We start from the raw sequence: 26,527 nt of genomic DNA on the forward strand, positions 1-26,527 counted from the left end.
GGGTGTTTTTTGCAGGTGTTTGGAGGCAGGCATTCAGATCTAACAAAAACACTGCCAAAAAAGAAGCTCAGTGTTGTAAGATGAAAAGATATAATAAAATATTTACAAATATGTCTGGGGTGTACTCACTTTTGTGAGATACTGTATATATTTTTTTCAAATTTTTTGTCGATATAATAAAAACTTAAACCCTGGTGATGATCAAATACCACCCAAAGAAAGCTCTATTTGTGTGAAAAAAAGATATACATTTTTTTGGGTATAGCATTGCATGACCGCGCAATTGTCAGTTAAAGTAGCGCAGTGCCAAATAGAAAATAATGGCCTGGTCATGAATGAGGTAAAAGCTTCCGGAGCTGAAGTGGTTAAAGCAGACGTACAGTCGGAAGGTTCTCACAAGCATGATCCGGGGATAATGGTTTAACTGGGAAATAGTTGTATTTTTATTGGCAGATGCCTCCGGGCTCCAGCCATTACAGAGAAAGAATTGGTTGATCAGCTTGGACTTATTCCTGCCAGTCATTGCTGTTCTCCTGAGATAAGTCTGGTGTGCGGAACGTCTCTCTATACAGCATAAACATGCACGCCTGCCATTTGTGATCTTGTATTTCTATCTCTTGATAGTTCTATAGAAGGCTCAATCTGCGCCAATCTGTCATCTTACATCTGTGGCTTCCTTAACCACTTCAGCTCCGGAAGGTTTTCCCCCCTTAATGACCAGGCCATTTTTAGTGATACAGCACTGCATTGTTTTAACCACTTGCTGACCGCCGCACGACTATTTACTGCGGCAGTCAGCCCCTCACAGGCAAAGCGACGTAGGACTACGTCACTAGCCTGTGAGGCTTCTAGGGAGCGAGCGCGCGCCGCCACTCGCGATCGTCCGTGACACCGGAAGAAAGGCAGGCGGCTAATGTGAACAAAGCCGCCTGTCATTCTCCCCTGTGTAAGAATGGAGATCATACAGTTCTACTATGTAGGACCGTTGATCTCCGTTCTTACACCAGTAGCCACAGCCAATCACAGAAGCACGCCCCTAGGACACACTTAACCCCTCCCTCTCCAATACAGTTAACCCCTTCACTGCCAGTGTCATTATTACAGTAACAGTGCATATGTATAGCACTGATTACTGCAGTAATGTCACTGGTAACCCCAAAAGTGTCAAAAATGTCAGTCAAGGGTCCGATCTGTCCACCGTAATGTCGCAGTCCCGCAAAAAAAATCGCAGATCGCCGCTATTACTCGTTAAAAAAAAAAAAACAAAAATGACAAAAATCTTTCCCTTAGTTAGTAAACGCGATAACTTTTGCGCAAACCAATCAAAATACGCTTTTTGCAATTTTTTTTTTACCAATCATAGGTAGCATAAAACAAATTGGCCGAAAATGTTAAAAAATTTAGATTTTTAAATTTTTTTGGGGGAATTTCATATAAAAAAAAATGTGAAAAATATTGTTATTTTTGCAAAATTGACGCTCTTTTTTTGTTTACAGCGCGTGATCAAAAAATTGGTACAGGTGATCAAATGCCACCAAAAGAAAGCTCTGTTTGTGGGAAAAAAAGGACGGCAAATTCGTTTAGGTACAGCGTCGCACGACCGCGCAATTGTCCGTTAAAGTCACGCAGTGCCGAATCGCAAAATAGGCCCTGGTCAGGAAGGGGGTAAAATCTTCCGGGGCGTAAGTGGTTAACTGATAGTTGCGCAGGCGTGCGACACTGTGCCCAGATAAAATTGATTTCCTTTTTTTCACACAAATAGAGCTTTCTATTTGATCACCTCTGCGGTTTTTATTTTTTGCGCATTTAAACAAAAAAGAACCACGGTTATAAAAAAAAAAAAAAAACAACAATATTTTTTACTTACTGCTATAAAATATATACCCAATAAAAAAACTAAAAAATCAATTTTTTTTTTCAACAATTTAGGCCAAAATGTATTCTGCTACATATTTTTGGTAAAAATAATCTGAATAAGGGTCCTTTCACACGGAGCGGACCGTATTTTGATCCGCTCCGGCACTTTTTTTTTTTTACGGACACGGATGACACTTGTGTCACCCGCTCCGTATATCCGCATATCATCCCATCCATTTGCGGATGATATACGGACATAATGTATGTCTATGGGATTGCGGATGTCAGCGGATGACACCGCTGACATCCGATTTTGCGTCCTTTTAGTTTTTTAAATGGAAGAAAAATAGGGTTCTGTTCCGTTCCAAAAAAGGGAACAGAACTGAAAGGACGCAAATCAGATGTCAGCGGATGGTCATCCGCAATCCCATTGACATGCATTATTTCCGTATACCACCAGCAAACGGATGGGGTGATATACGGACATACGGAACGCCCGTGTGAAAGGAGCCTAAGTGTATAATCATTGATTTGCCAAAAGTTATACAAACTATGGGATAGATTTATGGACTTTTTTTTTATTGTTTTTACTAGTAATGGCGGCGATCAGCAGGACTGCTACATTGCGGCTGGCAAATCTGACACTAAATTACACTTTTTAAAGACCAGTGACACCAATACAGTGATCAGTGCTAAAAAAAAATGCACTGTTACTGTATTAATGACACTGGCAGGGAAGGGGTTAACACTGTGTGATGAAGGTGTTAAGTGTTCTCCTAGGGAGTGCTTTCTAACTGTAGGGGGACTGGATGTACTAGAGGAAAAGAGAGATCTGTGTTTTCAGCTTAGCTGTCATTCCGATAAAAGATCGGCTGATTGGCTCCCGCTGTGTCCAATCGCGGCGCTCCAACGACGCCTGCACGCCCCTGACATCTCCTGCACAAAATCATGTACATGTTCCTGATGTTGCGCAGCCGGGCCGCCCTGCCGCAGTATATATGCAGTAGGTGGTCCGGAAGTGGTTAAAGTGAGCCCATCCCCAGATCTTTGATTTCATCTAAACTTCCCATAAGATTACATGCATATTTTTTCATGTACCATATATTACCAAAAGTATTGGGACGCCTGCCTTTACAGTCACATGAACTTTAATGGCATCCCAGTCTTAGTCCGTAGGGTTCAATATTGAGTTGGCCCACCCTTTGCAGCTATAACAGCTTCAACTCTTCTGGGATGGCTGTCCACAAGGTTTAGGAGTGTCTATGGGAATGTTTGACCACTCTTCCAGAAGCGCATTTGTGAGGTCAGGCACTGATGTTGGACGAGAAGGCTTGGCTCACAGTCTCCACGCTAACTCATCCCAAAGGTGTTCTATCGCATTGAGGTCAGGACTCTGTGCTGGCCAGTCACGTATCTCCACCCCAAACATGCTCATCCATGTCTTTTATAGATCTTGATTTGTGCACTGATCCAAATCATTTGGTGGAGGGGGATTATGGTGTGGGATTGTTTTTCAGAAGAGTTGAAGCTGTTATAGCTGCAAAGGGTGGGCCAACTCAATATTGAACCCTACAGACTAAGACTGGGATGCCATTAAAGTTCATGTGTGTGTGTAAAGACAGGCGTCCCAATACTTTTGGTAATGTATTTACCAGTAAAAGCCCTTGTGTAAACATCCAAGGGCCCTGAGACTGCTGCTTGTTGCCGCCATCTTACGATGAGATGTCAGCAGCCCCAGCTGACTCAAAGCTGTCACTCCGTCACGGTCCGGGGTCAGGCTCAGGGACCAGTATATGTAGAGAGGCTCCCACCAACCAGCTGGATAAGTGCAGCAGCAGGGCAACCTGGCCGTTGACACAGGCTCACTTGTCTGAGCAGTAACCTGTGTTCACCAGAGCTCCTGATGGTGGGGATGGGTTTTACTGGTGGTGGTCCTCAGGATTGCCCCACCAGGGGATTAGAAAGCTGGGGTCCAGTAACAGTTATAGCAGGGAGGGATCAAGCAGAGGCGTAGTCAGGAAACAAGCCATAGGTCATTAACAAGTGGTCGTTGGTTGGGATCAAGCAGAAGCTTAGTCGAAAAATAGGCCAAAGGCCAGTAACGAGTAGTAACCGAGATATGGACAACAGCAGGAGTGACAAGAAGGAGATATTGGCTGGAGAGATTACAATAATCTGGCAAATAAGAAGTGCAAAGGCATAACTAAAATAGTAAATTTGTGGGAGGAGCAAAGAGTTCAAGGGTCAATACAAACAAGGATCAAGGGAAAGATTGTTCAAGGATTTGTCCAGGAAGCTGTCCAGTATCCCTAGTGGCTCAGCAAGAAGGGTCACCGGTTCAGACCCGGGTCGTGACACCCTCGTTAGCTGTCTTTTTAAACCTTTTTTTTCCCCCCCAGAGGAACCCTTGAATTCATTTTCTGGTCTCTAGGAACTCTTGCTAAAACCAATTCATTGGGGGGGGGGGGCAGGTGGAAGAATACCCGCTTACAGTGATGACCAGAATGCCACCCTAACAGAAAGTTACAAAGAATTTAGGGGTCATGCAGCTGGCTGTGCCGCCATCTTGGATGTGATGTCAGCAGACTCAAAGCTGTCACTGATTAACTCCCTTACTCAACCCTCCGCCAGGGGAACCCTTGAATTAATTTTCAGGTCTCAGTGGCCAGTGGGAAAGATACCTCCTTGGTCTGAATGTGCCCCCTTTCCCCAATAGAAAGCTACAAAGAATTTTGTCATCATGCAACTGGATATGCCAAGGGGTCTTGGTCCGGGAGCTGTGTAGGCATCATCCAATTGAGGGTCAATCAGCCAGTGCTTAAGGAACCCTTAACAACCTCGGGAGGAACCCTAGGATTCCACGGAACCCTGATTGAGAATGACTGCTCTATAGTATTTCCCTAGCAGCTACATAAAAGGTTATGTAGGAAGGTGAAGGGAGGGTTGGAGGCAGGGCTGCCATCAGGGGGGGACAGCCCATACACATGTAGGGGGCCCGGGCATCCTGAGGGGCCCAGCTATCCGGCAGGGTCAGGAGATGGCAGGGGTGGGAGGAGCACCTGCTCTTGGTGCATTCTTTTCATGTGGGTGCAGAGGAGCTGCGAGGCCCTGGGGGAATGTTGGTGGTAAAGCCTGGGTGGCCCCGGCCTAAAGCTTTGTAAGGGGCCCCAAATTTTCTGATGGCTGCCCTGGTTGGAGGAGCTGGGTCAGTACAGACAATAATCTGACATTTCCAGAAGAGGAGTGAGCTTTGAAAGGTGGAGGTAGGTGTAAGGAGGGAAGGGTCTGTGCTAGGGGATCAACACTTTCTAGAGTAGTTCCAGGTGATGGGGTCTTTTACCGCTTCCTTACCACTAGACGTCATATGACGTCCTGAGCTTTAAGTGGAGATATCTGAATGATGGGTGCAGCTGCAGGCATCATTCAGATATCATTGTTTTTACCTGGAAATTCCCTGCAAAGTAAGAACAATTATAGAGGCTGTTCAACCGCTTGATCGTTCTTACAGGCGGCAGGAGGGGACGTCCCCCCCGCTGCCCTCTGGTGCTTCTACCGGCGAGTGGGAGAAGGAATCCGCCGGCGGCGGAAGTACACTATAAGGAATATCAAGGACCAGATGGTCCCTGGCAGTCTCTATGACTCTCGGAGGCCCGGGCGCAACGTTATGACGTCCCGCCCAGCCTAGCAGTTGTCAATACTGCCGTGATCTCGGCTGGATAGCTGAGATCGTTTTTTTTATTTTTATTTCAGGCTTTTTAGCCTGTAGGAGAGATCTGAGGTCCTATTGACCCCAGCTCTCTCCATAAAGAGGACCTGTCATTCACTATTCCTATTACAAGGGATGTTTACATTCCTTGTAATAGGAATACAAGTGATCAAATTAAATAAATAAATATTTATTTATATATATATATATATATATATATATATATATATATATATATATATATATATATATATATATATATATATATATATAAAGGGAAAGTGTAAAAAAAATATAATATTAATAAACAAAAAAAAAAAAAGAAATGTAAAGTGTCCCTGTCCCATGTGCTCGCACGCAGAAGTGAATGCATACGTATGTCTCGGCCACATATGTAAATGACGTTCAATCTATACATGTGAGGTATCGCCGCAAACGTTAGAGCGAGAGCAATAATTCTAGTCCAATACCTCTTCTGTAACTCTAAACTGGTAACCTGTAAAAACTTTTAAAGCGTTGCCTATGGAGATTTTTATTACCGAAGTTTGGTGCCATTCCATGAGTGTGCGCAGTTTTAAAGCTTGACATGTTAGGAATCTATTTACTCAGCGTAACATCATTTTTCACATTCAAGAAAAAAATTGGGCTAACTTTAGTGGTTTTTTTTTTTTTTTAATTAATAAAACTGTTTTCTTTCCCAAAAAAAAAAAAAAAAACGCATTTAAAAAATTGTTGTGCAAATACCGTGTGACCGCAATGACTGCCACTTTATTCCCTAGGGTCTTTGCTAAAATAAAATATGTTTAGGGGTTCTGAGTAATTTTCTAGAAAAAAAAATTAGGATTTTTACATGTAGGAGCGTAGTGCCAGAATTGGCCTAGTTTGGAAATGGTTAAAATCCTAATCTCTAACTGCTAGATGTTGGGATGGTAAAGCACTGCATATTATAAGCAGTTTGCCCTATTTCATGTAGAAAGTACACATTTGTACCTTTTTACCTGTACTGATTTATATCAGTGTTGCTGATCTCCTGCAGCCTTACCTGGGAACGCACACAGAGCAGTATAGTGGATGGACGTTATAAAGGGAGAGGTGAAAGGTACGGAGATAATAGAATATTCTCTGAACCACGCCTGTCCTTATTCTGTTATCAGTTCCTGCACCACCCAGGGACAAAGGCCTCTCCCACCCTTCTCAGTTGATCACCGCTGTCTATAGTACATGTCGCTTTCAAAGTGAACCTGTCATTATCTGCATAATCCATTCTTGACATTTCACAATTTGCAGCAACAGCAAATTACATTTTTCATGAATGTTTTACTTTTATCTTTAAAATTAGGGATGGACCGATATGGTTTTTTCAGGGTCGAGGCCGATACCGATATTTTGGTCACAACTTATCTGTATCGGCCGATATGGGCAGATATTTTGTACATTTAAAGTTTTGAACAATAAAGACAATTTTTGACACAAATCTGGTACTGAACATGTTAATTATTGTTTAATGCTTAATGGCTGGCTGGCACCCTTTGGTGGGTGGCTGGCTGGCACCCTGTCGTAGGTGGGTAGCTGGCACAGGGGCTGCGGGTGGCTGGCTGGTACAGGGCCTGTGGCTGGCTGGTACAGGGCCTGTGGTTGGCTGTCTGTCTGGCACTCTGTGGTGGGTGGCTGGCTGTCTTGCACCCTGTGGTGGTGGCTGGCTGGCTGGAACCCTGTGGTGGGTTTGTGGCTGGCACAGGGGCTGTGGTTGGCTGGCTGGTACAGGGCCTGTGGTTGGCAGGCTGGCAGGTACAGGGCCTGTGGTTGGCAGGCTGGCAGGTACAGGGCCTGTGGGTGGCTGGCTGGTACAGGGCCTGTGGGTGGCTGGCTGGTACAGGGCCTGTGGCTGGCTGGCTGGTACAGGGCCTGTGGCTGGCTGGCTGGTACAGGGCCTGTGGGTGACTGGCTGGCTGGTACAGGGCCTGTGCTGTGGGTGCCTGGCTGGTACAGGGCCTGTGGATGGCTGGCTGGCTGGTACAGGGCCTGTTCGTGGCTGGCCGGCCGGCTGGTGCAGGGCCTGTGGGTGCCTGGCTGGCTCGCTGGTACAGTGTCTGTGGCTGGCTGGCTGGCTGGTACAGGGCCTGTGGATGTGGGTGGCTGGCTGGCACCAGGATGCTGTGGGTGGGTGTATGTCTGTGATACACTCACGCAAGACTAGTCCCGACTCCAGACGAGGCTGTCCAAGGCGAGGGAGGAGGCCTAAGAAGGCAAAATGAAGTCACAAAAATATTGGCCATATCGGCCAGTTCTGGAGCCGATATCGATATATCGGGGAAAGTGCATATCGGCCTATCCCTAATTAAAATACCATTTTTCGAGCTCCAGTCCAGTGACTTTACCTAGGCTCAGACGATGTCAGCAGTCTGCTGCAGGCAGGAGAGAGCATGTCCTCAGTTTCCTCTCCTCCAGTGATCAGACTGCAACATTGTAACTTTTAGCAAGTATTAAAGTGTTATTAAACCCAGGAGCCTGCAGTCACTATATCTGGTCTCCCACAGTACACAGAACATGGAAATGCAATCATTTTAGTAAATATAAACTGCTAAATACCTTTTCTCATCAGCAATATATAGCAGCCATGTGACTTGTATGAGTGTCTGGTGAAATCTTGTAGGAGGTGTTTTCATTCTACTCTGACTGTCCTATGTGGCTGCAGGTTCCCTGACCCTCTGTCTGGACAGTGCTGACTGGGACCTGTCTGATCACATGCACTCTCCCAAGAAATAAAAAAAAAACTCTCTAGCAATACACACCAAACTGAGCATGTGCATAGTGACTCCAAAGGCTCTGTACTATCAGAAGATGGATTGGGGGGCAGTAGAAGAAGGGGAGGATGAGAGAGAGGACAGGATCAAACAGCTTTTTTTACACAGTGCAGTGGATTAATCTCTTGAGTTCCACAGTGAGTATAACGAGCATGCTTTACTGCATATACAGACTGATTTTACTGTTGTGGGCTTAGTAACACTTTAAGGTGGGAGGCTGCAGCAGGGGCTGATTGTTGTTACACACTTGTGAACACAGCCAAGAGCTGCATAGGCCCCAGGATTTACATGACTTTGTATCTCTGACCCAGGATTTCATTCCACAAAGTGGATGGTAACTGTAACGGAACCGCGACCTCACAATGTGCTTGTGGACTTTTGTCAGAATACCGCTTCCTTCAGTCTTGAACATAGATATCAGATATTCTAGGCACCCCCCCATACAAAACTAGCCAAGAATAACTTGTATCAGATCTGGAACATTTATTGAACAAACTCACACCGAATATATACCCCATCAGGTCAGGTGAGCCTGATTACATTATCCTTTGCAGATGAAACTGTGTACAGAAATATAATTAACCTGAACTAATTACCTAGCAATCAAGACAGAAGCAATAGGTGAATGGGAATCCACATCTAGACAATGTTATGATTAACATGTTAATTAACTCAGCACTGCAACAAGGCTAAAACAAAGTACATTACACATTATCCTAAGTATAAACACAGAACACCTTATTATACAGACAATAGCAGGAGACCCCAGTAGCAGACTGTCTGGCTCCTACATTGAAATACATAGAATCCACATCTAAGCAATGCTTTGATTATTTAGGAGTTAGTTTCATGGCAATGGTCTACAACAGGCTATGGGTCTTACAGTGCTAAGTGGGATTAAATCTTCATATATTTCTTGAGAGATATTGTTGATAAATATTACTGTCTCATTTGAAGTAATCCAAACCATATTCTCAGTGTCCATTAAGTAGTTGTCCATCATTTCCTTGGTCACCCTGTGCCCCTAATAGACACAGGGTGACTTACACATAAGAGGGGCCTAGGGAGCTGAGAGAGGGATTTCTCAACCTCTCTAAGGTAAGCTGGGTTCCACGGGCCCATAGTCAGTAGGCAAGTAGCCTGCAGACTCCTCCAAAAGCCCCTGTCCTGAGTGAGTTTGTCACAGTAGCCCTGCATGATACCCGAAATAAAGATGGTGCTCTCCTTCTGATGAGAAAAGCAGATGAAGGCATTGTCAGGGGGAGTTTTGTGATCTCTCTATAATTTAATCGGCCAATAGACAGATTTAAATTCCTAATCCATTTCCTGGTGATCTCCATAGCCCCACACTGCAACACCTGACCCAGTTAGTTACATTGTTCCCCAGTCTGTCTTCTGCCTTCATCCTGATTTCCAGGGACATGTCCCTGGAAGCATCCCTGCTTCTGAAAATTGGTCAACTGGGCCATCAAGTCCCATTTTCGTATTGGAGTTTATTGTCACATGTAAAAGAAGAGTACCGGTCTAATGGGGAAGTAGGGTGTTTTCAAAGTCCAACTGAACTTTCACTTTAAGTCTGCAATATACATTCCAAACCAAATGTGTGCAATGTCTTCTGGTTTGTTTTCTTTATAAAGCAACCACAGCCTAAGTAGAAAAGTCTGTCCCCTGCCAGAATTGTGGTCAAACGTTCTCCAGTGGTCGAACGTTCTGATGAACCACCAGCTATTCTCTAGCTCTGCTATCAGCCTAACTCATGCTCTCGGATAAATGGGGAGGTGGAGCTTCAACTCTTTATTTATCAAAGAGCATTGGTTGGGTATCCGACCTCTGCAGAGAGACCACTGTTTTAACACAGAGAGCAAGGGTCCTTCTGCAGCATGTTAGCAGGAGACAGGCTTTTCTATTCAAGCTGTGGCTGCTTTATGAAGAAAACAACTGTAATGCATTGCACAACTTTTGGTTTTCATACATCTGGAATTGTATTTAGCTTTCTCACTGTCCTGCTACGGTTTCCCCACAGCACAGGTGGAATGCAGTGCACCCGTGGTTTTCATGTGGGTTACCTTTGTTTTTCTATACACTTGTATCAGGTTGGTCATTTTTGCTTCGTTTTCTGAAAGCCGGCATGCTGCATATTTAGGGCACTTGCAGAAAACGCAGCAAAAACGCCCGATTTAAGAGAAGTGTATGTAAAGGCTCAGGGAACCCACATGAAAATCATGGGTACACTGCACCTGTAAAAGGGTGAATGGGCACACTGCACCTGTAAAAGGGTGAAAATGGGCCTAAAGCTAAACATTGACTCTGGGGTGGTTTAAAACTTATCCTTAAAGTCCCCCCCCCCCCCCCCATGCTTCAGGGGTTAAATGCCCTTTTTGTCTAGCGGTGGAGAAATGAGCAGTGATCCTTGCTTTATTCTTCATTCAGGGCTCTCTGGCACTCCAGGAATGTGGGCAGGCCTTCACTTCCCTTATGTACAATGCAGGACTTCAGGTCCTGCATTATACGTGATCATGCTGGAAAGCAGTGCTGGGACAAGGTCATCTAGAGCCCAGGTCAAACATGCAAAACTGCCCCCCCATCCCCTCCACAAGATGTATGAGCATTATGTGTCAGCAAAAATGTCCCCCAGCTCAAATGCCCCAACCCCCCCCCCCCCCAGCAAAAATCCTTCCCCACCCCAAATATTTCCCCTCTTGGCATAAAAAAATACCCCCCAATCATCCCTACTAGCACCCCAAAGAAGAGAGAGTCTGAAACCAGCAAAGGAAAGTGACTTTGGGGGACCGGTCTTGCAACTAGCAGGGAGCATGCTGGAGCAAGTAGTATTTACCTACTTTACTTACAATACTAGAACAGCCAAGAACTGCTCAGTCACCAAGATTTGCATGATTGTGAAAGTGGCTTTGGAGGACCGGTCTTGCAGCTGGGAGCAAGGTATGAGTGTGGTCTTGCTTTACTTGCAGTGCTACAACAGCCAAGAACATCTGCTATACAGTGCAAGAGATACCTCCTGTCAGTGATCGATATTATTATTATACAGGATTTATATAGCGCCAACAGTTTACGCAGCGCTTTACAGTGTGGGGGAAGACAATACAGTTACAGTACAATTCAATATTCAAGGACACATCGATATGTGTCATTGCCAATCCCATGTGTTGATCATCTTCAGGGACATCTGCAACTGTGCTACAGTCAAAGGGACCTAAAACCCTTTTCTTTTGAGCCTCTTTATTGTGCATCATCTGTATAAGGCAGTCAGGACCGGGGTTCAAACCAAGGAATAATAGCATGGCGCTGCTGTCTGCAGCATTCCTCCTGTAGGTCCAGGTTGGGGGAGTGGAGCCTTGACAAGCAGTGGATTGAATGACTGGGACAGTCAACCCGGAAGAGGAGTTGGATTGTTGAATCTGCATAGAACTGCACCGTGCAAGTATAGCAGCCAGAGCGGCCCAGGGATCCACATTGTGGTAAAACCAGACCTTCCATGGCAAAGGGAAGGTCCTTTTTTTGCCAGCCCCCAACACGTGGCTTTAGAAAGCTGTTTGTAAACCAACATTTCAACCAACTGTTAAAAAAAGAGCTATTACCTGGTAACTCACTTTCCAGGAAATTTCCTGGGCGGCTTACAAGAGAAAAATGGTGCCGTCCTGGAAGATGACTCGGGAAAACAGTTATTACTTGGTAACTCACTTTCCAGGAATCTTCCTGTCAGAGAAACAGCCATGCTGCAACTGGCAACTCTGCCAGTACTTCCAATGGCCGCAATGGACTCAGGCCATAGACTAATTCACTGGCCTATAAAAGGACTCTGCTCAGCCCATCAGATTGCTGGATTGTCTTCAGCTCTTCCTGTTTCCTGTGCATTGTTACTTCCTGGATTCCAGTTTTACCCAGCTTGTTCCTGACCTGTCTGCTCTCTCTCCTGGCTTTGACCCCCAGCTTCATCTGACCATCCGATCCGGCTCCAGTGTTTGACCCTCGGCTTGTGTGACCATCCTTGCTCTTTTGCCCTCTGTCTGACTTCTAGTGTACCGATCCCGGCTTGCTCAACGGACTTGCTTCTGCTCAAATCCCCTTGTCTTGGCGCCTGTTTGGACTGATACCTGTGTATGACCCTCGGCCTTGCTTTTACCTTCACATTGCTTGATTCCCTGGAGACCCTGAAAGTTGTTTCGGATACCCTTGTGAACCTTTACCTGCACTCCACAAGCATCCAGTGCTCCTTGGGACGCGTCACCTCCTGTCCCACTTCCAGGGGTGATTCGCACCGAGCTGCAAGGGAAGCCCTTTCAGCATTTCGGCCTCTACCAAGAAGGGATCTGACACTTCCAGGACGGCTGACAAGAGAGAAATGGTGCCGTCCTGGAAGATGACTCGGGAAAACAGTTATTACTTGGTAACTCACTTTCCAGGAATCTTCCAGAATGGCTTACAAGAGAGAAATGGCGCCGTCCTAGAAGTTGACTTGGGAAAACAGTTTTTACCTGGTAACTCACTTTCTAGGAATTTTCCAGGACGGCATACAAGAGAGTAATGGTGCCGTCCTGGAAGATGACTCGGGAAAATGGTTTTTACCTGGTAACTCACTTTCCAGGAATCTTCCAGGATGGCTTACAAGAGAGAAATGGCGCCGTCCTGGAAGATGACTCGGGAAAACGGTTATTACCTGGTAACTCACTTTCCAGGAATCTTCCAGGACGGCATACTAGAGAGAAATGGTGCCGTCCTGGAAGATGACTCAGGAAAACGGTTTTTACCTGGTAACACACTTTCCAGGAATCTTCCAGGATGGCTTACAAGAGAGAAATGGCGCCATCCTGGAAGATGACTCGGGTAACAGTTATTACTTGGTAACTCACTTTCCAGGAATCTTCCAGGACGGCATACAAGCGAGAAATGGTGCCGTCCTGGAAGATGACTCGGGAAAATGGTTTTTACCTGGTAACTCACTTTCCAGGAATCTTCCAGGATGGCTTAAAGAGAGAAATGGCGCCGTCCTGGAAGATGACTCGGGAAAACGGTTATTACCTGGTAACTCACTTTCCAGGAATCTTCCAGGATGGCATACAAGAGAGAAATGGTGCCGTCCTGGAAGATGACTCGGGAAAACAGTTTTTACCTGGTAACTCACTTTCCAGGAATCTTCCAGGACGGCTTGCAAGAGAGAAATGGCGCTGTCCTGGAAGATAACTTGGGAAAACGGTTATTGCCTGTTAATTTACTTTCCAGGAGTCTTCAAGGATGGCGCCATTTCTCTTTTGTAAGCCGCCCTTGAAGATGACTTGGGGGGGGGTGGGGGAGTTGACCCTGAGCTTCTGTGCTTCTGGGTGGCCTGAGTGACATCACTGTGTCTTCCAGGAGATTGCACTCTTACGATGGGATGGAGTGCAGTCTTGCGGGATTTTGAGCTCCCAGTCTCTGAAGTATTGGAGATTGGGGTTGAGGTTTTTTCTGTGTGCTTAGTTTATAAATGGCTTTTTAAAGCCTTTTGTGTTGGGGGGAGGGGGGGCAGAGGGCTGGCAAAAAAACATGCCTTTGGTTTGTCATGGAAGGTCCACTTTAAATGCCCAAACTGGAGTTAGGCTCATTCCTGAACTGGAGCTGGAATGGGCATAAAAACTCCAGCAAAGCTGCCAGAATCTTGTACCCATTACAGGTATACAAGCTAAAGCCGGTGTGAACTACTTTCCCAAGGCAATGTCATGTCTCTATAAGTTGTCTTTCTGGTTCTTGCTTAGTATTATTTTTCTTGGCGATTCTTGATGGGGATCGGGTGTCTCCCATATAAACAATGGAAATTCCCAGCATACTAGGTAAGTTCTGGGCACGGAGAAATGTGATAGTTTAGATATCGGCTCTGCCTGTCTGTGCAGTTCACTCCCTCCCCCACCCTGCGCTATACAGACATGTTTTCATTGTGTGTTCACACACCGGCATATGCTGTTATACACACAACAGACTGTGCCAGCAATCCAGAGCCAGCAGAAGTGAAATGCACAGTACCCGCCACGAATCTTCCAATTCAGCTTGTCACTCACATCAGTTTAACCAGATATACTACTACAGGGAGACAGACCCTTCTGCGCAGAATCGCCTATATATACGTGATTCTGCACTTCTGCCTAGGGGGCGGCGCTGCCAGCGGGCTGCTTCTGCTGTGATTACTCACAGCTGAAGCCGATCTGCGGGTGCCGGGCACTGGATGTCCGTCAGCGCCTGCCGATTGTCTGGCAGAAACTCAGAACGGAGATCTGCCGGTGTCCCTGCAAAGCAGGGAATAAAATCCATAATTTCCCTCAGTAAAAGCACCCCACACAGTACACAAACACTGGCTAGGCACACAGTTAACACAGTTAGTGTCACTGCTTCCCACAAAGTGTCAGGTGTCCGGTTGTCCTCCGCAATATCGCTGTCCCGCTATAAGTCACTGATCGCTGCCATTACTAGTATAAAAATAAAAAATAAAAAAAATTCCAGTATATAGATTGTAGACGCTATAACTTTTGCACAAACCAATCAATATACGCTTATTGTTTAACCCCTTCCCAGCCAGTATCATTAGTACAGTGACAGTGCATATTTTTAGCACTGATCGCTGTATTAGTGTCACTGGTTCCCACAAAGTATCAGGTGTCCGGTTGTCCTCCGCAATATTGCTGTCCCGCTATAAGTAGTTGATCGCTGCCATTACTAGTATAAAAAACAAAAAATAAAAAAAAATTCCATTATATAGATTGTAGACGCTATAACTTTTGCACAAACCAATCAATATATGCTTATTGGGATTTTTTTAAATTAAAAATATGTAGCAGAATACATATTGGCCTAAATTGATGAAGAAATTCAATTTAAAAAAAAAAAATGTTTTATTTGATATGTTTTAATAGTATGAAGTAAAAAAATATTGTTTTTTTTTTTTTTTTCAAAATAGTCAGTCTTTTTTTGTTTATAGCGCAAAAAAAAAAAAAAAAAAAACGCAGCAGTGATCAAATACCACCAAAAGAAAGCTTTATTTGTTGCAAAAACATCAATTTTATTTAGGTACAGTGTTGCATGACCGCGCAATTGTCCATTAAAATCTTCTGGAGGTCGTGGTTAAAGTGCATCTCCAGAAGGGACACAGGGAGTCATATACTTTCGGGTTATACTAACGCCTACAGGAGGATTGGACACTGGCAAACAATCTAAAGGCCAGCCCTGGATAAACCCCTTTCTTTACCCAGCATGCCTCAATTTGTAGCAAGCCAGTACCAAGAGCATGGTGACCTCTGTCCTTCAATGGACTCCAATGGAAGAGGATTTTAGGGCTTATTTAAACTTGCTGTTAGAGGGCATTAAAAAAAATATACAGTTGGAGCTGTTGTTCCTTTTTATCCACAGTGGTCTTTCCCCTACATTCATTCAAAGCAAAGATCTCTCAGCTCTGAAAAGCAGGGGGCGGAGAGCTGAAGTGACATCTGTGAGGAGCACCTGAGAGCTGATTGGGGGGGGGGGGGGGAAACACCCCCCTGCCTCACACCCCCCTGCCTCACACAGGAAGAGAGGTGAGGCTATCAATCAGCTGGAGGTCCCTTCCCTGTCACCATTTTTCTCTTGGTGTCAAGAAAACTTGTCAGAAGTGACTCATGCGGAGAGCAGAAGAACGAAGCAGCAGACAGAAATTACACTTAGAGCTCTGGTTTGAGATAAGTTCACACTATAGAAGATTATACTTTGTTCATATTTCATGTCTGAGGTTTGCAACCACTTTAAGGGCAGCATGTGGGGGTGTTCACATGCCGCCGTTGCAATGCTTTGCATACATGGCAAAACTTCTGTCTTGTTCCTCAGGCAATAAGCCAGCCAAATGCGACCTATTCAAGCAAATGGGGATGCACTACAAACACCCTGAAAAAAAGTGTGTAATTAATGCGGTTGCAGCATTTACAAAGATAAAACAGGAGGGGAAGAGGCGACATGTCCTCTCTTCACTTCCTGTCAAATGCCTCGAAAAGCGATTTGATCATGGATTGCTTTTCAGATGCTTGACTATTTGGACACAAGTCCAAACTTGGACTTGCAGTGAGTATAGAAATCCTTTTTTTTCATGGACAGGGTCAAAAAAATGCAAATCCTGACATAAGCTCTAACCCTTCCTACTCCATCCAGAACAAAAAATAGGATGTTTGCAGTCACAGTAAAACCCTCATCTTGGTGTCCATTGAGGTACACAGGAAGTTTTAATACTGTTGGGTTATACTGCCACCTACAGGAGAATTTGGACACTGACAAACAAAAAATCTGGAGGCCAGGATAAACCTTTCTCTACCCAGTATGCCTCAGTTCTTTGCTAGTGTCCTAGGAAGATGGACTTTTCTTAAGATCTTCTGATAAAAGACTAACCAGTCTTTGCCTTTTATATCTTCGATTTTTTTTTTTTTTTTTTTTCCCTTTTTTTCCCTGCATGTGGGAATTTTTTGCTATGTTACACCTATTTTGGCAGATTCCAGTTGATGATCCATGGTCTTGCTTGATCTGTGTGAAGTCTTTCCTGATGAGTGGCGGCCATGGTTATCTTAGTCTTGAGCTTCAGGTTGACCATATTTTCCCTCTGGTCGGGCTTACATGTTCCCCTGTCAGGTGGGGGGTTTGGCGTTGTTACTCCAGGCGGCTCTTAAACTGCAGGCAGTCCCTACTTCCATTTTATTGAGTCTGTTAGCATTGTTGTTATTGCCCACCACTCAGTGGGTTGCTTTTGGACATACTAATGGTGAAGACTTACTGTTTTCCCTCAATGGATGAGGAAGTAACGGGATTTTTGTACTTGCTGTACCATTCTCTTCTTGGAGTCTAAGGGACACAGGTCCTTCCTCTCGATTTTTTTGATTGTGCTCTTTGTACTTCTTTTTTATTCTGTATTCTTTAGTCAGATGAGGTGGAGAGAGTGACATCACTGCCCTGCCTCGCCACCTCATCCAAGCAGAAGACACACCCGCTTGGCACAGGACCCAGAAGCTAGTGGAGATATAGTAGTGGTGTCTACTTCAGTAATTTCTATCTTCTGGAACAGGGATTTTTTAAACTTTCTAAACAAAGGGCCAGTTGACTGTCCTCCATACTTTATGGGGGCCGGACTGTGGCTATTGGGGGATAGACAATGTCCAGGAGTCAGTTGTGTCTCATGCTTGGTGGTAGGTGGGAGAAAAAAATAATACATAGCGCCTGTGGTCAGTAGGAGGAGGAATAGTTCTCCATTTTTGGTGTCAGTTGGAAGAATAATACCCCCTCATTGCTATTACTGGGAGGAATAGTGACCCATCATTGGTATCAGTGGGAGGAGTAGTGCCTCATCATTATAAGGAATAGTATCCCATAATTGGTATCAGTGTGAGGAATAATACCCCCTCATTGGTATTAGTGGGTGGAATTGTGCCCGTCATTGGTATTAGTGGGGGGAATAGTGCCCCATTATTGGTATTAGTGGGAGAATAGTACCTCATCTTGGTATTAGTGGTAGGAATAGTGCCCATCATGGTGTTAGTGGGAGGAATAGTGCCCCATTAGTGGGAGAATAGTACCTCATCTTGGTATTAGTGGGAGGAATAGTGCCCATCATGGTGTTAGTGGGAGGAATAGTTCCCCTATTATTGGTATTAATGGGAGAATAGTACCTCATCTTGGAATTAGAGTCAGTCAGTAGGAGGAGGAATAGTTCTCCATTTTTGGTGTCAGTTGGAAGAATAATACCCCCTCATTGCTATTACTGGGAGGAATAGTGACCCATCATTGGTATCAGTGGGAGGAGTAGTGCCTCATCGTTATAAGGAATAGTATCCCATAATTGGTATCAGTGTGAGGAAAAATACCCCCTCATTGGTATTAGTGGGTGGAATTGTGCCCTGTCATTTGTATCAGTGGGAGGAATAGTGCCCCATCATTGGTATTAGTGGGAGGAATAGTGCCCCATCATTGGTATTAGTGGGAGGAATAGTGCCCCATCATTGGTATTAGTGGGAGGAATAGTGCCCCATCATTGGTATTAGTGGGAGGAATAGTGCCCCATCATTGGTATTAGTGGGAGGAATAGTGCCCCATCATTGGTATTAGTGGGAGGAATAGTACCCCATCATGGTGTTAGTGGGAGGAATAGTGCCCCATAATTGATATCAGTATGAGGAATAATACCCCATCATTGGTATAAGTGGGAGGAATAGTACCTCATCATTGGTATCTGTGGGAGGAATAGTACCCCATCATTGGTATTAGTGGGAGAAATAGTGCCCCAAAATTGGTGTCAGTGCCTGGACCGGCACCCGACTCAGCCTCTCAGTGAGCTGCTAAGAGCCTGAGCTGGCCGCTTCCACCCCCTCCACGGCTCAGCATTTTAGTAAGCATAGGGGGGGGGGGGGGGGTTTGCAGAGCAGAGAACGATGACTGACAGTCACCAGCTCTCTGCTCACGAAGCTCTGAGAACCAATTGGTCGACTGGGTTTGATCGCTCGGTTCTCAATGTTAGAGGCGCCGGGGGACAGATGCTGCATCGGACCTAGGTAAGTATGAATCAAAAAAAACAAACAAACCCCATACTTCCCTTTTACAGCCCATTCAGACTGGCGCACACGACTTTGTGGGGCGACCTGTGAAGTCGCGGTGCACAGACGCGACTTGCGCGGACTTCATATAATTGAAGTCAATGCAAGTCGCCTCCAGGTCGCCCCAAAGTAGTACAGGACCCTTTTTCTAAGTCGGAGCGACTTGTGTCACTCCTATTAGAACGGGTCCTGTACTATTCAATGGCGAGCGACCGACCGCGACTTGTCAGGCGACCAAGTCGCCTGACAAGTCGTGCTAGTCTGAATGGACTCTTAAAGAACACCTTGTACCGAAAATTACAATTGTCTTTCAATCCCCATGCACATCACTCTTAGATCAGGTTACTTTGTAAATACAAAGATCTAAAAGTACTTCAGCTGATAAAAGCCCAGAGTTTTAAATAAGTTATAAGGATACTTTTAAAGGTTTTTGTATGTGGACACAGAACAGGTACTCTGTAGTTATCTATGGGCGTGGGGAATGTTTGGAGGAATGTCAAATCTGGACACAGTGTCAGCCATAAAATGGTTCACATGACCTCTGCGGGTGTCCCTGGAGATCTGCCAGTGACTGCGATTGTCCCTGGAGATTTCATTGCTCCTCTGCATCCATCTGCAGCATATCTCTTGTTATAATGATAATGAAATACATTTGCTTGGTGTATCATGGAAAGAATTGGTGAGGGAGTTCTCAGATGGAATATACAGATGGACCAGAAGAGCGCTGCAAATCCTTCTCCATGTGCGCAGATTGACCATGATGTTATATTCCCATGGAAACCATTTATAAAATATGCTCAGACATGGAGTCTTTAGCCAATGAGCTGTCAGTGCAGTGCTGAAAATTATATTAGTAATCGAACAATATGAACAATGTTCAATGAGGGAAATTTAAAGCTGAACTCTAGGACTGGCCTGTATTGCATACTTACGTTGCTTCAGCTTGGAATTATGTAAGTTTGCAAACCTTCTACCAGATGCCAGATGGGCCGTTGGGGAAGCTGACAATCCATTTAGTAGTTGGCACTCCACTTGGTGATATTTGCACTCTTCCAGGCCCTGTGGCTTCCCATCTGACCACAGGGGGAGGGGGGGGGGGGGTTGGCTTGCTTGGCACCAGTGCCGTTCACAAACACTTTGTATTTTGAACAGCATTCTCTGATTGGATGAGGTGGAGATTGGGTCATCACCATCCCTCCTCCTCACCGTGACCAATCAGAGATCCCCTTGTATTCACAAAATACAAGGCGTTCTGTGAATGGAGTCTGTTCTAAATTAGAGACCCCCTGTGGTCAATGTGCAGAGGGTAAGCCACTCACATAGAACCTGATCTATACCCAAAAATCGCAGCTTTAGCTGTAGTAGTGCCGACTACTTCAGAGATTGGCAGCTTCTAAAACGGTCCATGAGGTACGGGAATATGAATACTTTTTTTACATGTTTTTGTGTTTGATATATATATTTTTTTATGCCAACTTTAAAGATGAACCTAAAGTCGTATGAAACCCTCCTTTCTCTTTCGTTCATTGACCGACACAGCTCCTGTCATTCTTTTATGCTGCCCCCTACAGGAGTAGGACATTAGGCAGAAAAAAACTTTTGGCTACACCCATGGGCAGTCTCAGGGGGTATATGCCCTCTCCCTGCTATAGTCACTCAGTTTTTTCTGCCTAGTCAGGAGTAAGGACCTAGTTCCTTGCTGGGATCGTTGGTCCTGGCTACATTTTTTAGATAGAAAATCTTTTTCCAGCTGGATTTTTCCTGTGAGATCTACTATCAACTGCTGGACTGGGCAACAGGCTGGATGATCTAGAGCCAATGGTCACCCCAGTCTGGCCAGCAAGCGTGCGCAGTCCTCAGCTCCACGCTAGGTCTGCCGCGACATAGTCCCACTGGATCGGGGCTGGCCCTGCGAGTTAAACACCTCGTGAGGTCTGGCCTCGGCCTGAGTCGTAGCATTCCTCCTCCCGACAGCCCCCCCCCATTTTGATGGAGAGGAGGATCTGTCTGGAGCGGTGCACATCTGGGTTACTGGTATGGTGAGTAGTCGTCCCCCCTCTATCCCTGGAGGGTTTTGGGGTGGACGTGGGCCCCTCCTTGGGACGGTCAGACTCCTGCCCCCCCCCCCCCACTAAGTTCCTCATCCTGCTCCCCCTCCACATATGCTGGGGATGTATTTTTTTGGGGTGGTCTGGCCATTTTCATGGGGTGGGGGCAGGGTGCTAACTAGCGATGGGAGGGGGGGTTCATGCCGGCGACCGGACGATCGACTGGCAGGGAGGGGGGGTTGTACTTGGTGGGGACTCATGCCAGAGCCCCCTGTCCTGCCTGGATCTGTCCTGGGACCTGGTCTCCTGATTGCTGGCCCCCTGTAGGCCTCATGGCGCCTGTTGTAGCTTTTGTTGTAGCCTTGTGTATTCCTATACACGGGGGACATATTTGTGTAGTCCGGCGGCCATTTTCTTGTGGTTTGCGTTTCAAATTGCGGCGTCCATGATAGTGGAACCCCGTGGGCGGCGGTTTCGTTGGTGGGAGCCCCTCCTTATCCCCTGGGGCTGACTCCTGGATCATTTAGCTTCCTGAGCACCACATGTGTAGTGTAGATTCTCCTGGTGATTGCAGGTGCCTGTGTCGACGAGTGGTGAGTATGGTGGGGTCCTCCTTCCTCTCTGCTTAGGATCACTCTGTGCCTTGTGTTTGACGACCGGACAATGCCACAGCTGTGGCTTATGTCAATCTCCAAGGGGGCACAAGAAGTGCCCTGGCAGCTCTGAAAGTACCCGGCATTCTAAGGTGGGCAGAATGGTTCGTTCCAGCCCTCTCCACCGTGCATATTCCCGGGGTGAAAAATTGGCAGGCCGAGTACCTCAGTCGGCATGTGTTGGACCAAAGGGAGTGGTCCCTTCATCCGGAGGTGTTTCATCAGCTGTGTGTCCAGTGGGGCAGCCCTGAGGTGGATCTGTTTGTGTCTCGGCTCAACAGAAAGGTGCAGAGGTTTGTGGCTCGGTCAAGGGATCCTCTGGCTGATGTCCCAGACGTGCTGGTGGCCCCGTGGGGTCAGTATCGTCTGATCTACGCCTACCCTCCTCTCAAGCTTCTGCCCAGACTCCTACGCAGGATCGAGGCAGAAGGGATTTCGGTCATCTTAATGGCTCCGGACATGGACTGGCCTCGCCGGACCTGGTACGCCAATCTAGTGCGGCTGGTCGTTCCTTGGAAGCTTCCTCTCAGGGAGGATCTGCTGTCCCAAGGACCGATCTTCCATTTGGCTGGCTTTGACGGCTTGGCTGTTGAACGCCAGGTGGTGAAGGATAGGGGTTTATCTGAGTCTGTGATTCCTACACTGTTGAAAGCTGGGAAATCTACTTCTATGAAGATCTACATTCGTACGTGGAAGACGTACATTGCATGGTGCGAGTCTTTTGGGGTTCAACCTCGCTCCTTCTCGGTGGCTCAGATGTTAACCTTGCTTAAACGGGGTATTAAACAGAAATTGACCTTGAGTACCATCAAGGGCCAGGTATCAGCCTTGGTGGTCTTTTTCCAATGACCTTTGGCCACACGCTCCCTGGTGCATACTTTTCTTCAGGGGGTCTGTCATTTGGTTCCTCCAGTAGTGGCTCCATTGCTGCCTTGGGATCTTAATTTGGGACGGGGGTTCAGGTCTATTCCATCAGGGATCGGGTTCTTCCTTTCCCAGTAAAGACGCACTCTACTAGGGCGCTTGGTGCCTCCTGGGCCTTCCATCATCAAGCGTCAGTGACGCAGGTTTGCAAGGTGGCCACCTGGTCGTTGGTGTAGACTTTTACAAAGTTTTATAAAGTAGATGTGTTGGTTTCTGCGGATGCTTCCTTTGGCCGCAAAGTTTTGCAGGCTGCGGTTTAAGAGGACCTGATCCTCTTTGTGGGTGTATTGTTTTTTTCAGGTGGGCTCCAGTTGTTTTGGTTGAGCCCCTGTTGCCTGATTGGCTAATGTTTAGCCTTGGGAATTTTTTGCTGTTTGCCATTCCTCATGTTTGACACTGCTTTGGTACGACCCAATGGTCAAGAATGATCGGAGCTGTATCCGTCAATGAACGAAAGAGAAAATGGTATTTATGACTTACCGTAAAATCCATTTCTCTAATGTTCATTGACGGACCCCTCTGTGGAGTTATAAATCTCCTGACACTGCTTGTAACAAAACTGAGTCACTATAGCAGGGAGAGGGAGTATACCCCCTGGGACTGCCCATGGGTGTAGCCAGAAGTTTTTTCTGCCTAGTGTCCTACTCCTGTAGGGGGCAGCATAACCCAAAGGTCAAGAATGACAGGAGCTGTGTCCGTAATTGAACATCAGAGAAATGGATTTTACGGTAAGTCAAAAATCCCATTTTTTTATTTTTTTTTATTTTAAAAAAAAATTAGAATTGCAGTATTAATATGGCAAACTCACACACAGCAAAAATAAGAATTATTTTCCTAACTTTAGTTTGATCTTTTTTTTTCCAGGTTGTATCATGTTGCTTGGTAGGGGAGGCTATACAGTTTGCAGTACGAGTTACCCGCACTGTCCCCGCCAACTCCGGGTGCCAGGTTTACAGTGTGCGCATCACCCCGCTTCTCATAAATGTAAGTCCGCAGTTATTCATTTCTTTTATTTGAAAATAAATATAGCCAATGCTACTGTAAGTCATGTTTAAACTGCATCTTCCAACACATAATGTCAGGTGGTGCTGATGGGATGCAGCCTGATGGTGAGCTGAGCTCCTTTCCGATCTGTACACACAGCATCACATGCCCCTGCTCTTTGTTAAGGTGGATGGCATGCAAACAAAAGATGGCTTTGCACCAACTGGCCAGTGCTTCAATGCTCAGAATGACCCAACACAGTGACTCATCCCTTTTCAGACTGATCTGTTTAAAGTTTAAAAAAAAAAAAAAATGGGGCCCTCTTAGCAAGGTGCATGTGCTGTGCTGTCTCTTTAGGTAAGTCATAATACTCCGGGAATCCTTTGTCTTGTATGTGCTGCTTTTGAGTACAAAGTAGGGATGCAGATACCAAGTATTTTTATAAGTACTCATACTCGTGAAAATGCTCCTGATATGGAAACCAGTACTTTGTGGTGCGATCTGAGTTTATACAATATGAATGTAAACTGCAAAGAATCGCATGCAATTTGAACAGGAATGCGGTGCGATTCCTGTCCGAATGGAATACCATTTCCCGCACTGCTCCTGGGTGAACCCTAGCTGAAACCATTATAACAAGCCTGGGTTCACACGGGAACAGTGGGAAAACCACATGTGATTCAGACAGGAATCGCACTCGGTGTTGGTGAGTACTTGACCGAAAGTATCGGTACTCGTACTCACCGATATCGCTACAACCCATATAAAAAGTGTTAGCCATAGGGTCAAATATGTTGAAAGTGTTGGCATGTTTGCTTTAGCTTACAGGGTCTCCTCCAGGCCAAAACGGGTGACTGTTTTGTTGGGCAAAACTTTGGCACTTCCTGGCCATGTCAGAACCTGCTCTCCTTTACATACCTATATTGATGGGGCCTTAATATAGACCACTGTATGCCTGGCAGGTCTATGCTATGATGGACGTCCTTCACTCTGGTGGCAAGGTCCATGATGCTGCTAATATATATGAATATACAATATACCTTATGAATTACCTGACTCATGCATACAGTGGTCTATATTGAGGCCCCATCAATATTGATGTAATGATATGAGGAACTTGTCCTTTATCTGTATTTTGTGGTCCTATGATAATATCTAAAGGGTATTGAACAGGAATGCCTTCCTAATCTGCATGGCCACAGTTGCTTTAGTGTGCACCACCCTTGCATGTCCATCCTTGGTGACTTGCTCCTCAGCAAGTCATGTGTCCGTCCAGGTCTCTGTTGCAGTTGGAAATATCGGTCTGCCTTGGTCTCTCTGGCCCTGAGGAAGCCCTGTTGCGGAACGCGTTGGCTTGCTGGGGACCCTAGACCGTGCTACATAGAGACCGTAACATCTTTTGAGATACACTGTATCAGAATTCCCTACGGGAATATATTTCTACACATGCGATTTTCTTTTATTTTTCACTTAATATGTGTGTATTGGATATATATTTTTTATACACGTATGTACAATAAAGAGAGAATTTTTATCATAATTGTGTGATATTTGTGATTTTCCGCTTCCAATCTGCCCATACATGGCCCCATCTTTTTCTCAGTTTTTTAGTTACAATTATCTTAGGGGTATGGGCTAATTATCACGGTAATTTATACTAATTCCCATCACACATGGAATGGACCAGTGTACAAAGCAAGGTCCATAAAGACATAGATGAGCGAGTTTGGGGTGGAGGAACTTGACTGACCTGACCTCAACCCGATAGAACATCTTTGGGATGAATTGGAGCAGAGACTGCCAGCCAGGCCAACATCAGTTCCTGACCTCACAAATGCGCTTCTGGAAGAATGGTCAAACATTCCCATAGACACACTCCTAAACCTTGTGGACAGCCTTCCCAGAAGAGTTGAAGCTGTTATAGCTGCAAAGGGTGGGCCAACTCAATATTGAACCCTACGGACTAAGACTGGGATGCCATTAAAGGTCATGTGGGTGTAAAGGCAGGTGTCCCAATATTTTTGACAATATAGTGTTAGTTTCACTAGTAAGTACAGGTGAGTAAAACAAAAACTGTGTTTGTCTTTATTTTAGGCTGCTAACAAAATGTGATTATTTTAGTGGGGAGGAGTGGTGATTCTTTTCTATACCCACACCCTCAGTATAATAAAGAAAATAATAAATAAAATGAACTCAAAGCCATTTTAGTTTCCCTTTACATGGTAAGAGGTTCAGGTGTGTGTGCATGGTAAAGTGTTTGTATGTTCATTATTATTACAGTGCCTTGAAAAAGTATTCATACCCATTGACATTTTCCACATTTTCTCATGTTACAACCTAAAACGTAAATGTATTTGATTGGAATTTTATATAATAGACAAACACAAAGTGGCAAATAATTGTGAAGTGAAAGGAAGATGATAAATGGTTTTCAAAATGTTTTGCAAATTAATATCTGAAAAGTGTGGCGTGTATTTGTATTCAGCTCCCTTTACTATAATATCCCTAACTGAAATCTAGTGGAACCAATTACCTTCAGAAGTCCCCTAATTAGTAAATAGAGTCCCCCTGTGTGTAATTTAATCTCAGTATAAATACAGCTGTTCTGTGAAGCCCTAAGGGCTCTTTCACACGGTCCGCCTCCGCAGGCGGATCCGTGTTGCTCAGCGGGGATCGATCCGCGATCCCCGCTGAGCCGGGCAGATGACAGCTCCGTCTCCGCTTGCAGAGCGGAGAGGGAGGTGTCTCAGCACCCGCTGCCCTCTATGGGGGATCGGAGGAGGGCGGACCGCTTGTCCGCTCTCATCAGATCCGCTCCGCTCCGATTACTGAACGGATGGAAAAATAGGGTTTCCATCCGTCCAGATTTCAGCACAGGATCGGATGCGGATGGCAGCGGGTGTCAGCGGAGGTGACCTCCGCTGACACCCGCTGCCCCATAGAGCTGCATGGAGGATCCGATCAGATCCGC

The 26,527-nt window shown here is 45.7% G+C and overlaps 1 protein-coding gene across 1 annotated transcript in view; it reads left to right on the top strand.

The window, feature by feature from the left end:
* The window catches only part of C2CD2 (C2 calcium dependent domain containing 2), a 184,781-nt gene that overhangs the window by 55,179 nt on the left and 103,075 nt on the right, over positions 1-26,527 (top strand). Inside the window, exon 3 of the mRNA XM_082246288.1 lies at positions 23,437-23,556. Coding sequence (XP_082102414.1) covers positions 23,437-23,556 — 120 coding nt within the window. The remainder of the gene's footprint in view (positions 1-23,436; positions 23,557-26,527) is intronic.

The sequence above is a fragment of the Pelophylax lessonae genome (genome assembly GCF_965119305.1).
Source record: "Pelophylax lessonae genome assembly, chromosome: 2".
Lineage (NCBI taxonomy): Eukaryota > Metazoa > Chordata > Amphibia > Anura > Ranidae > Pelophylax > Pelophylax lessonae.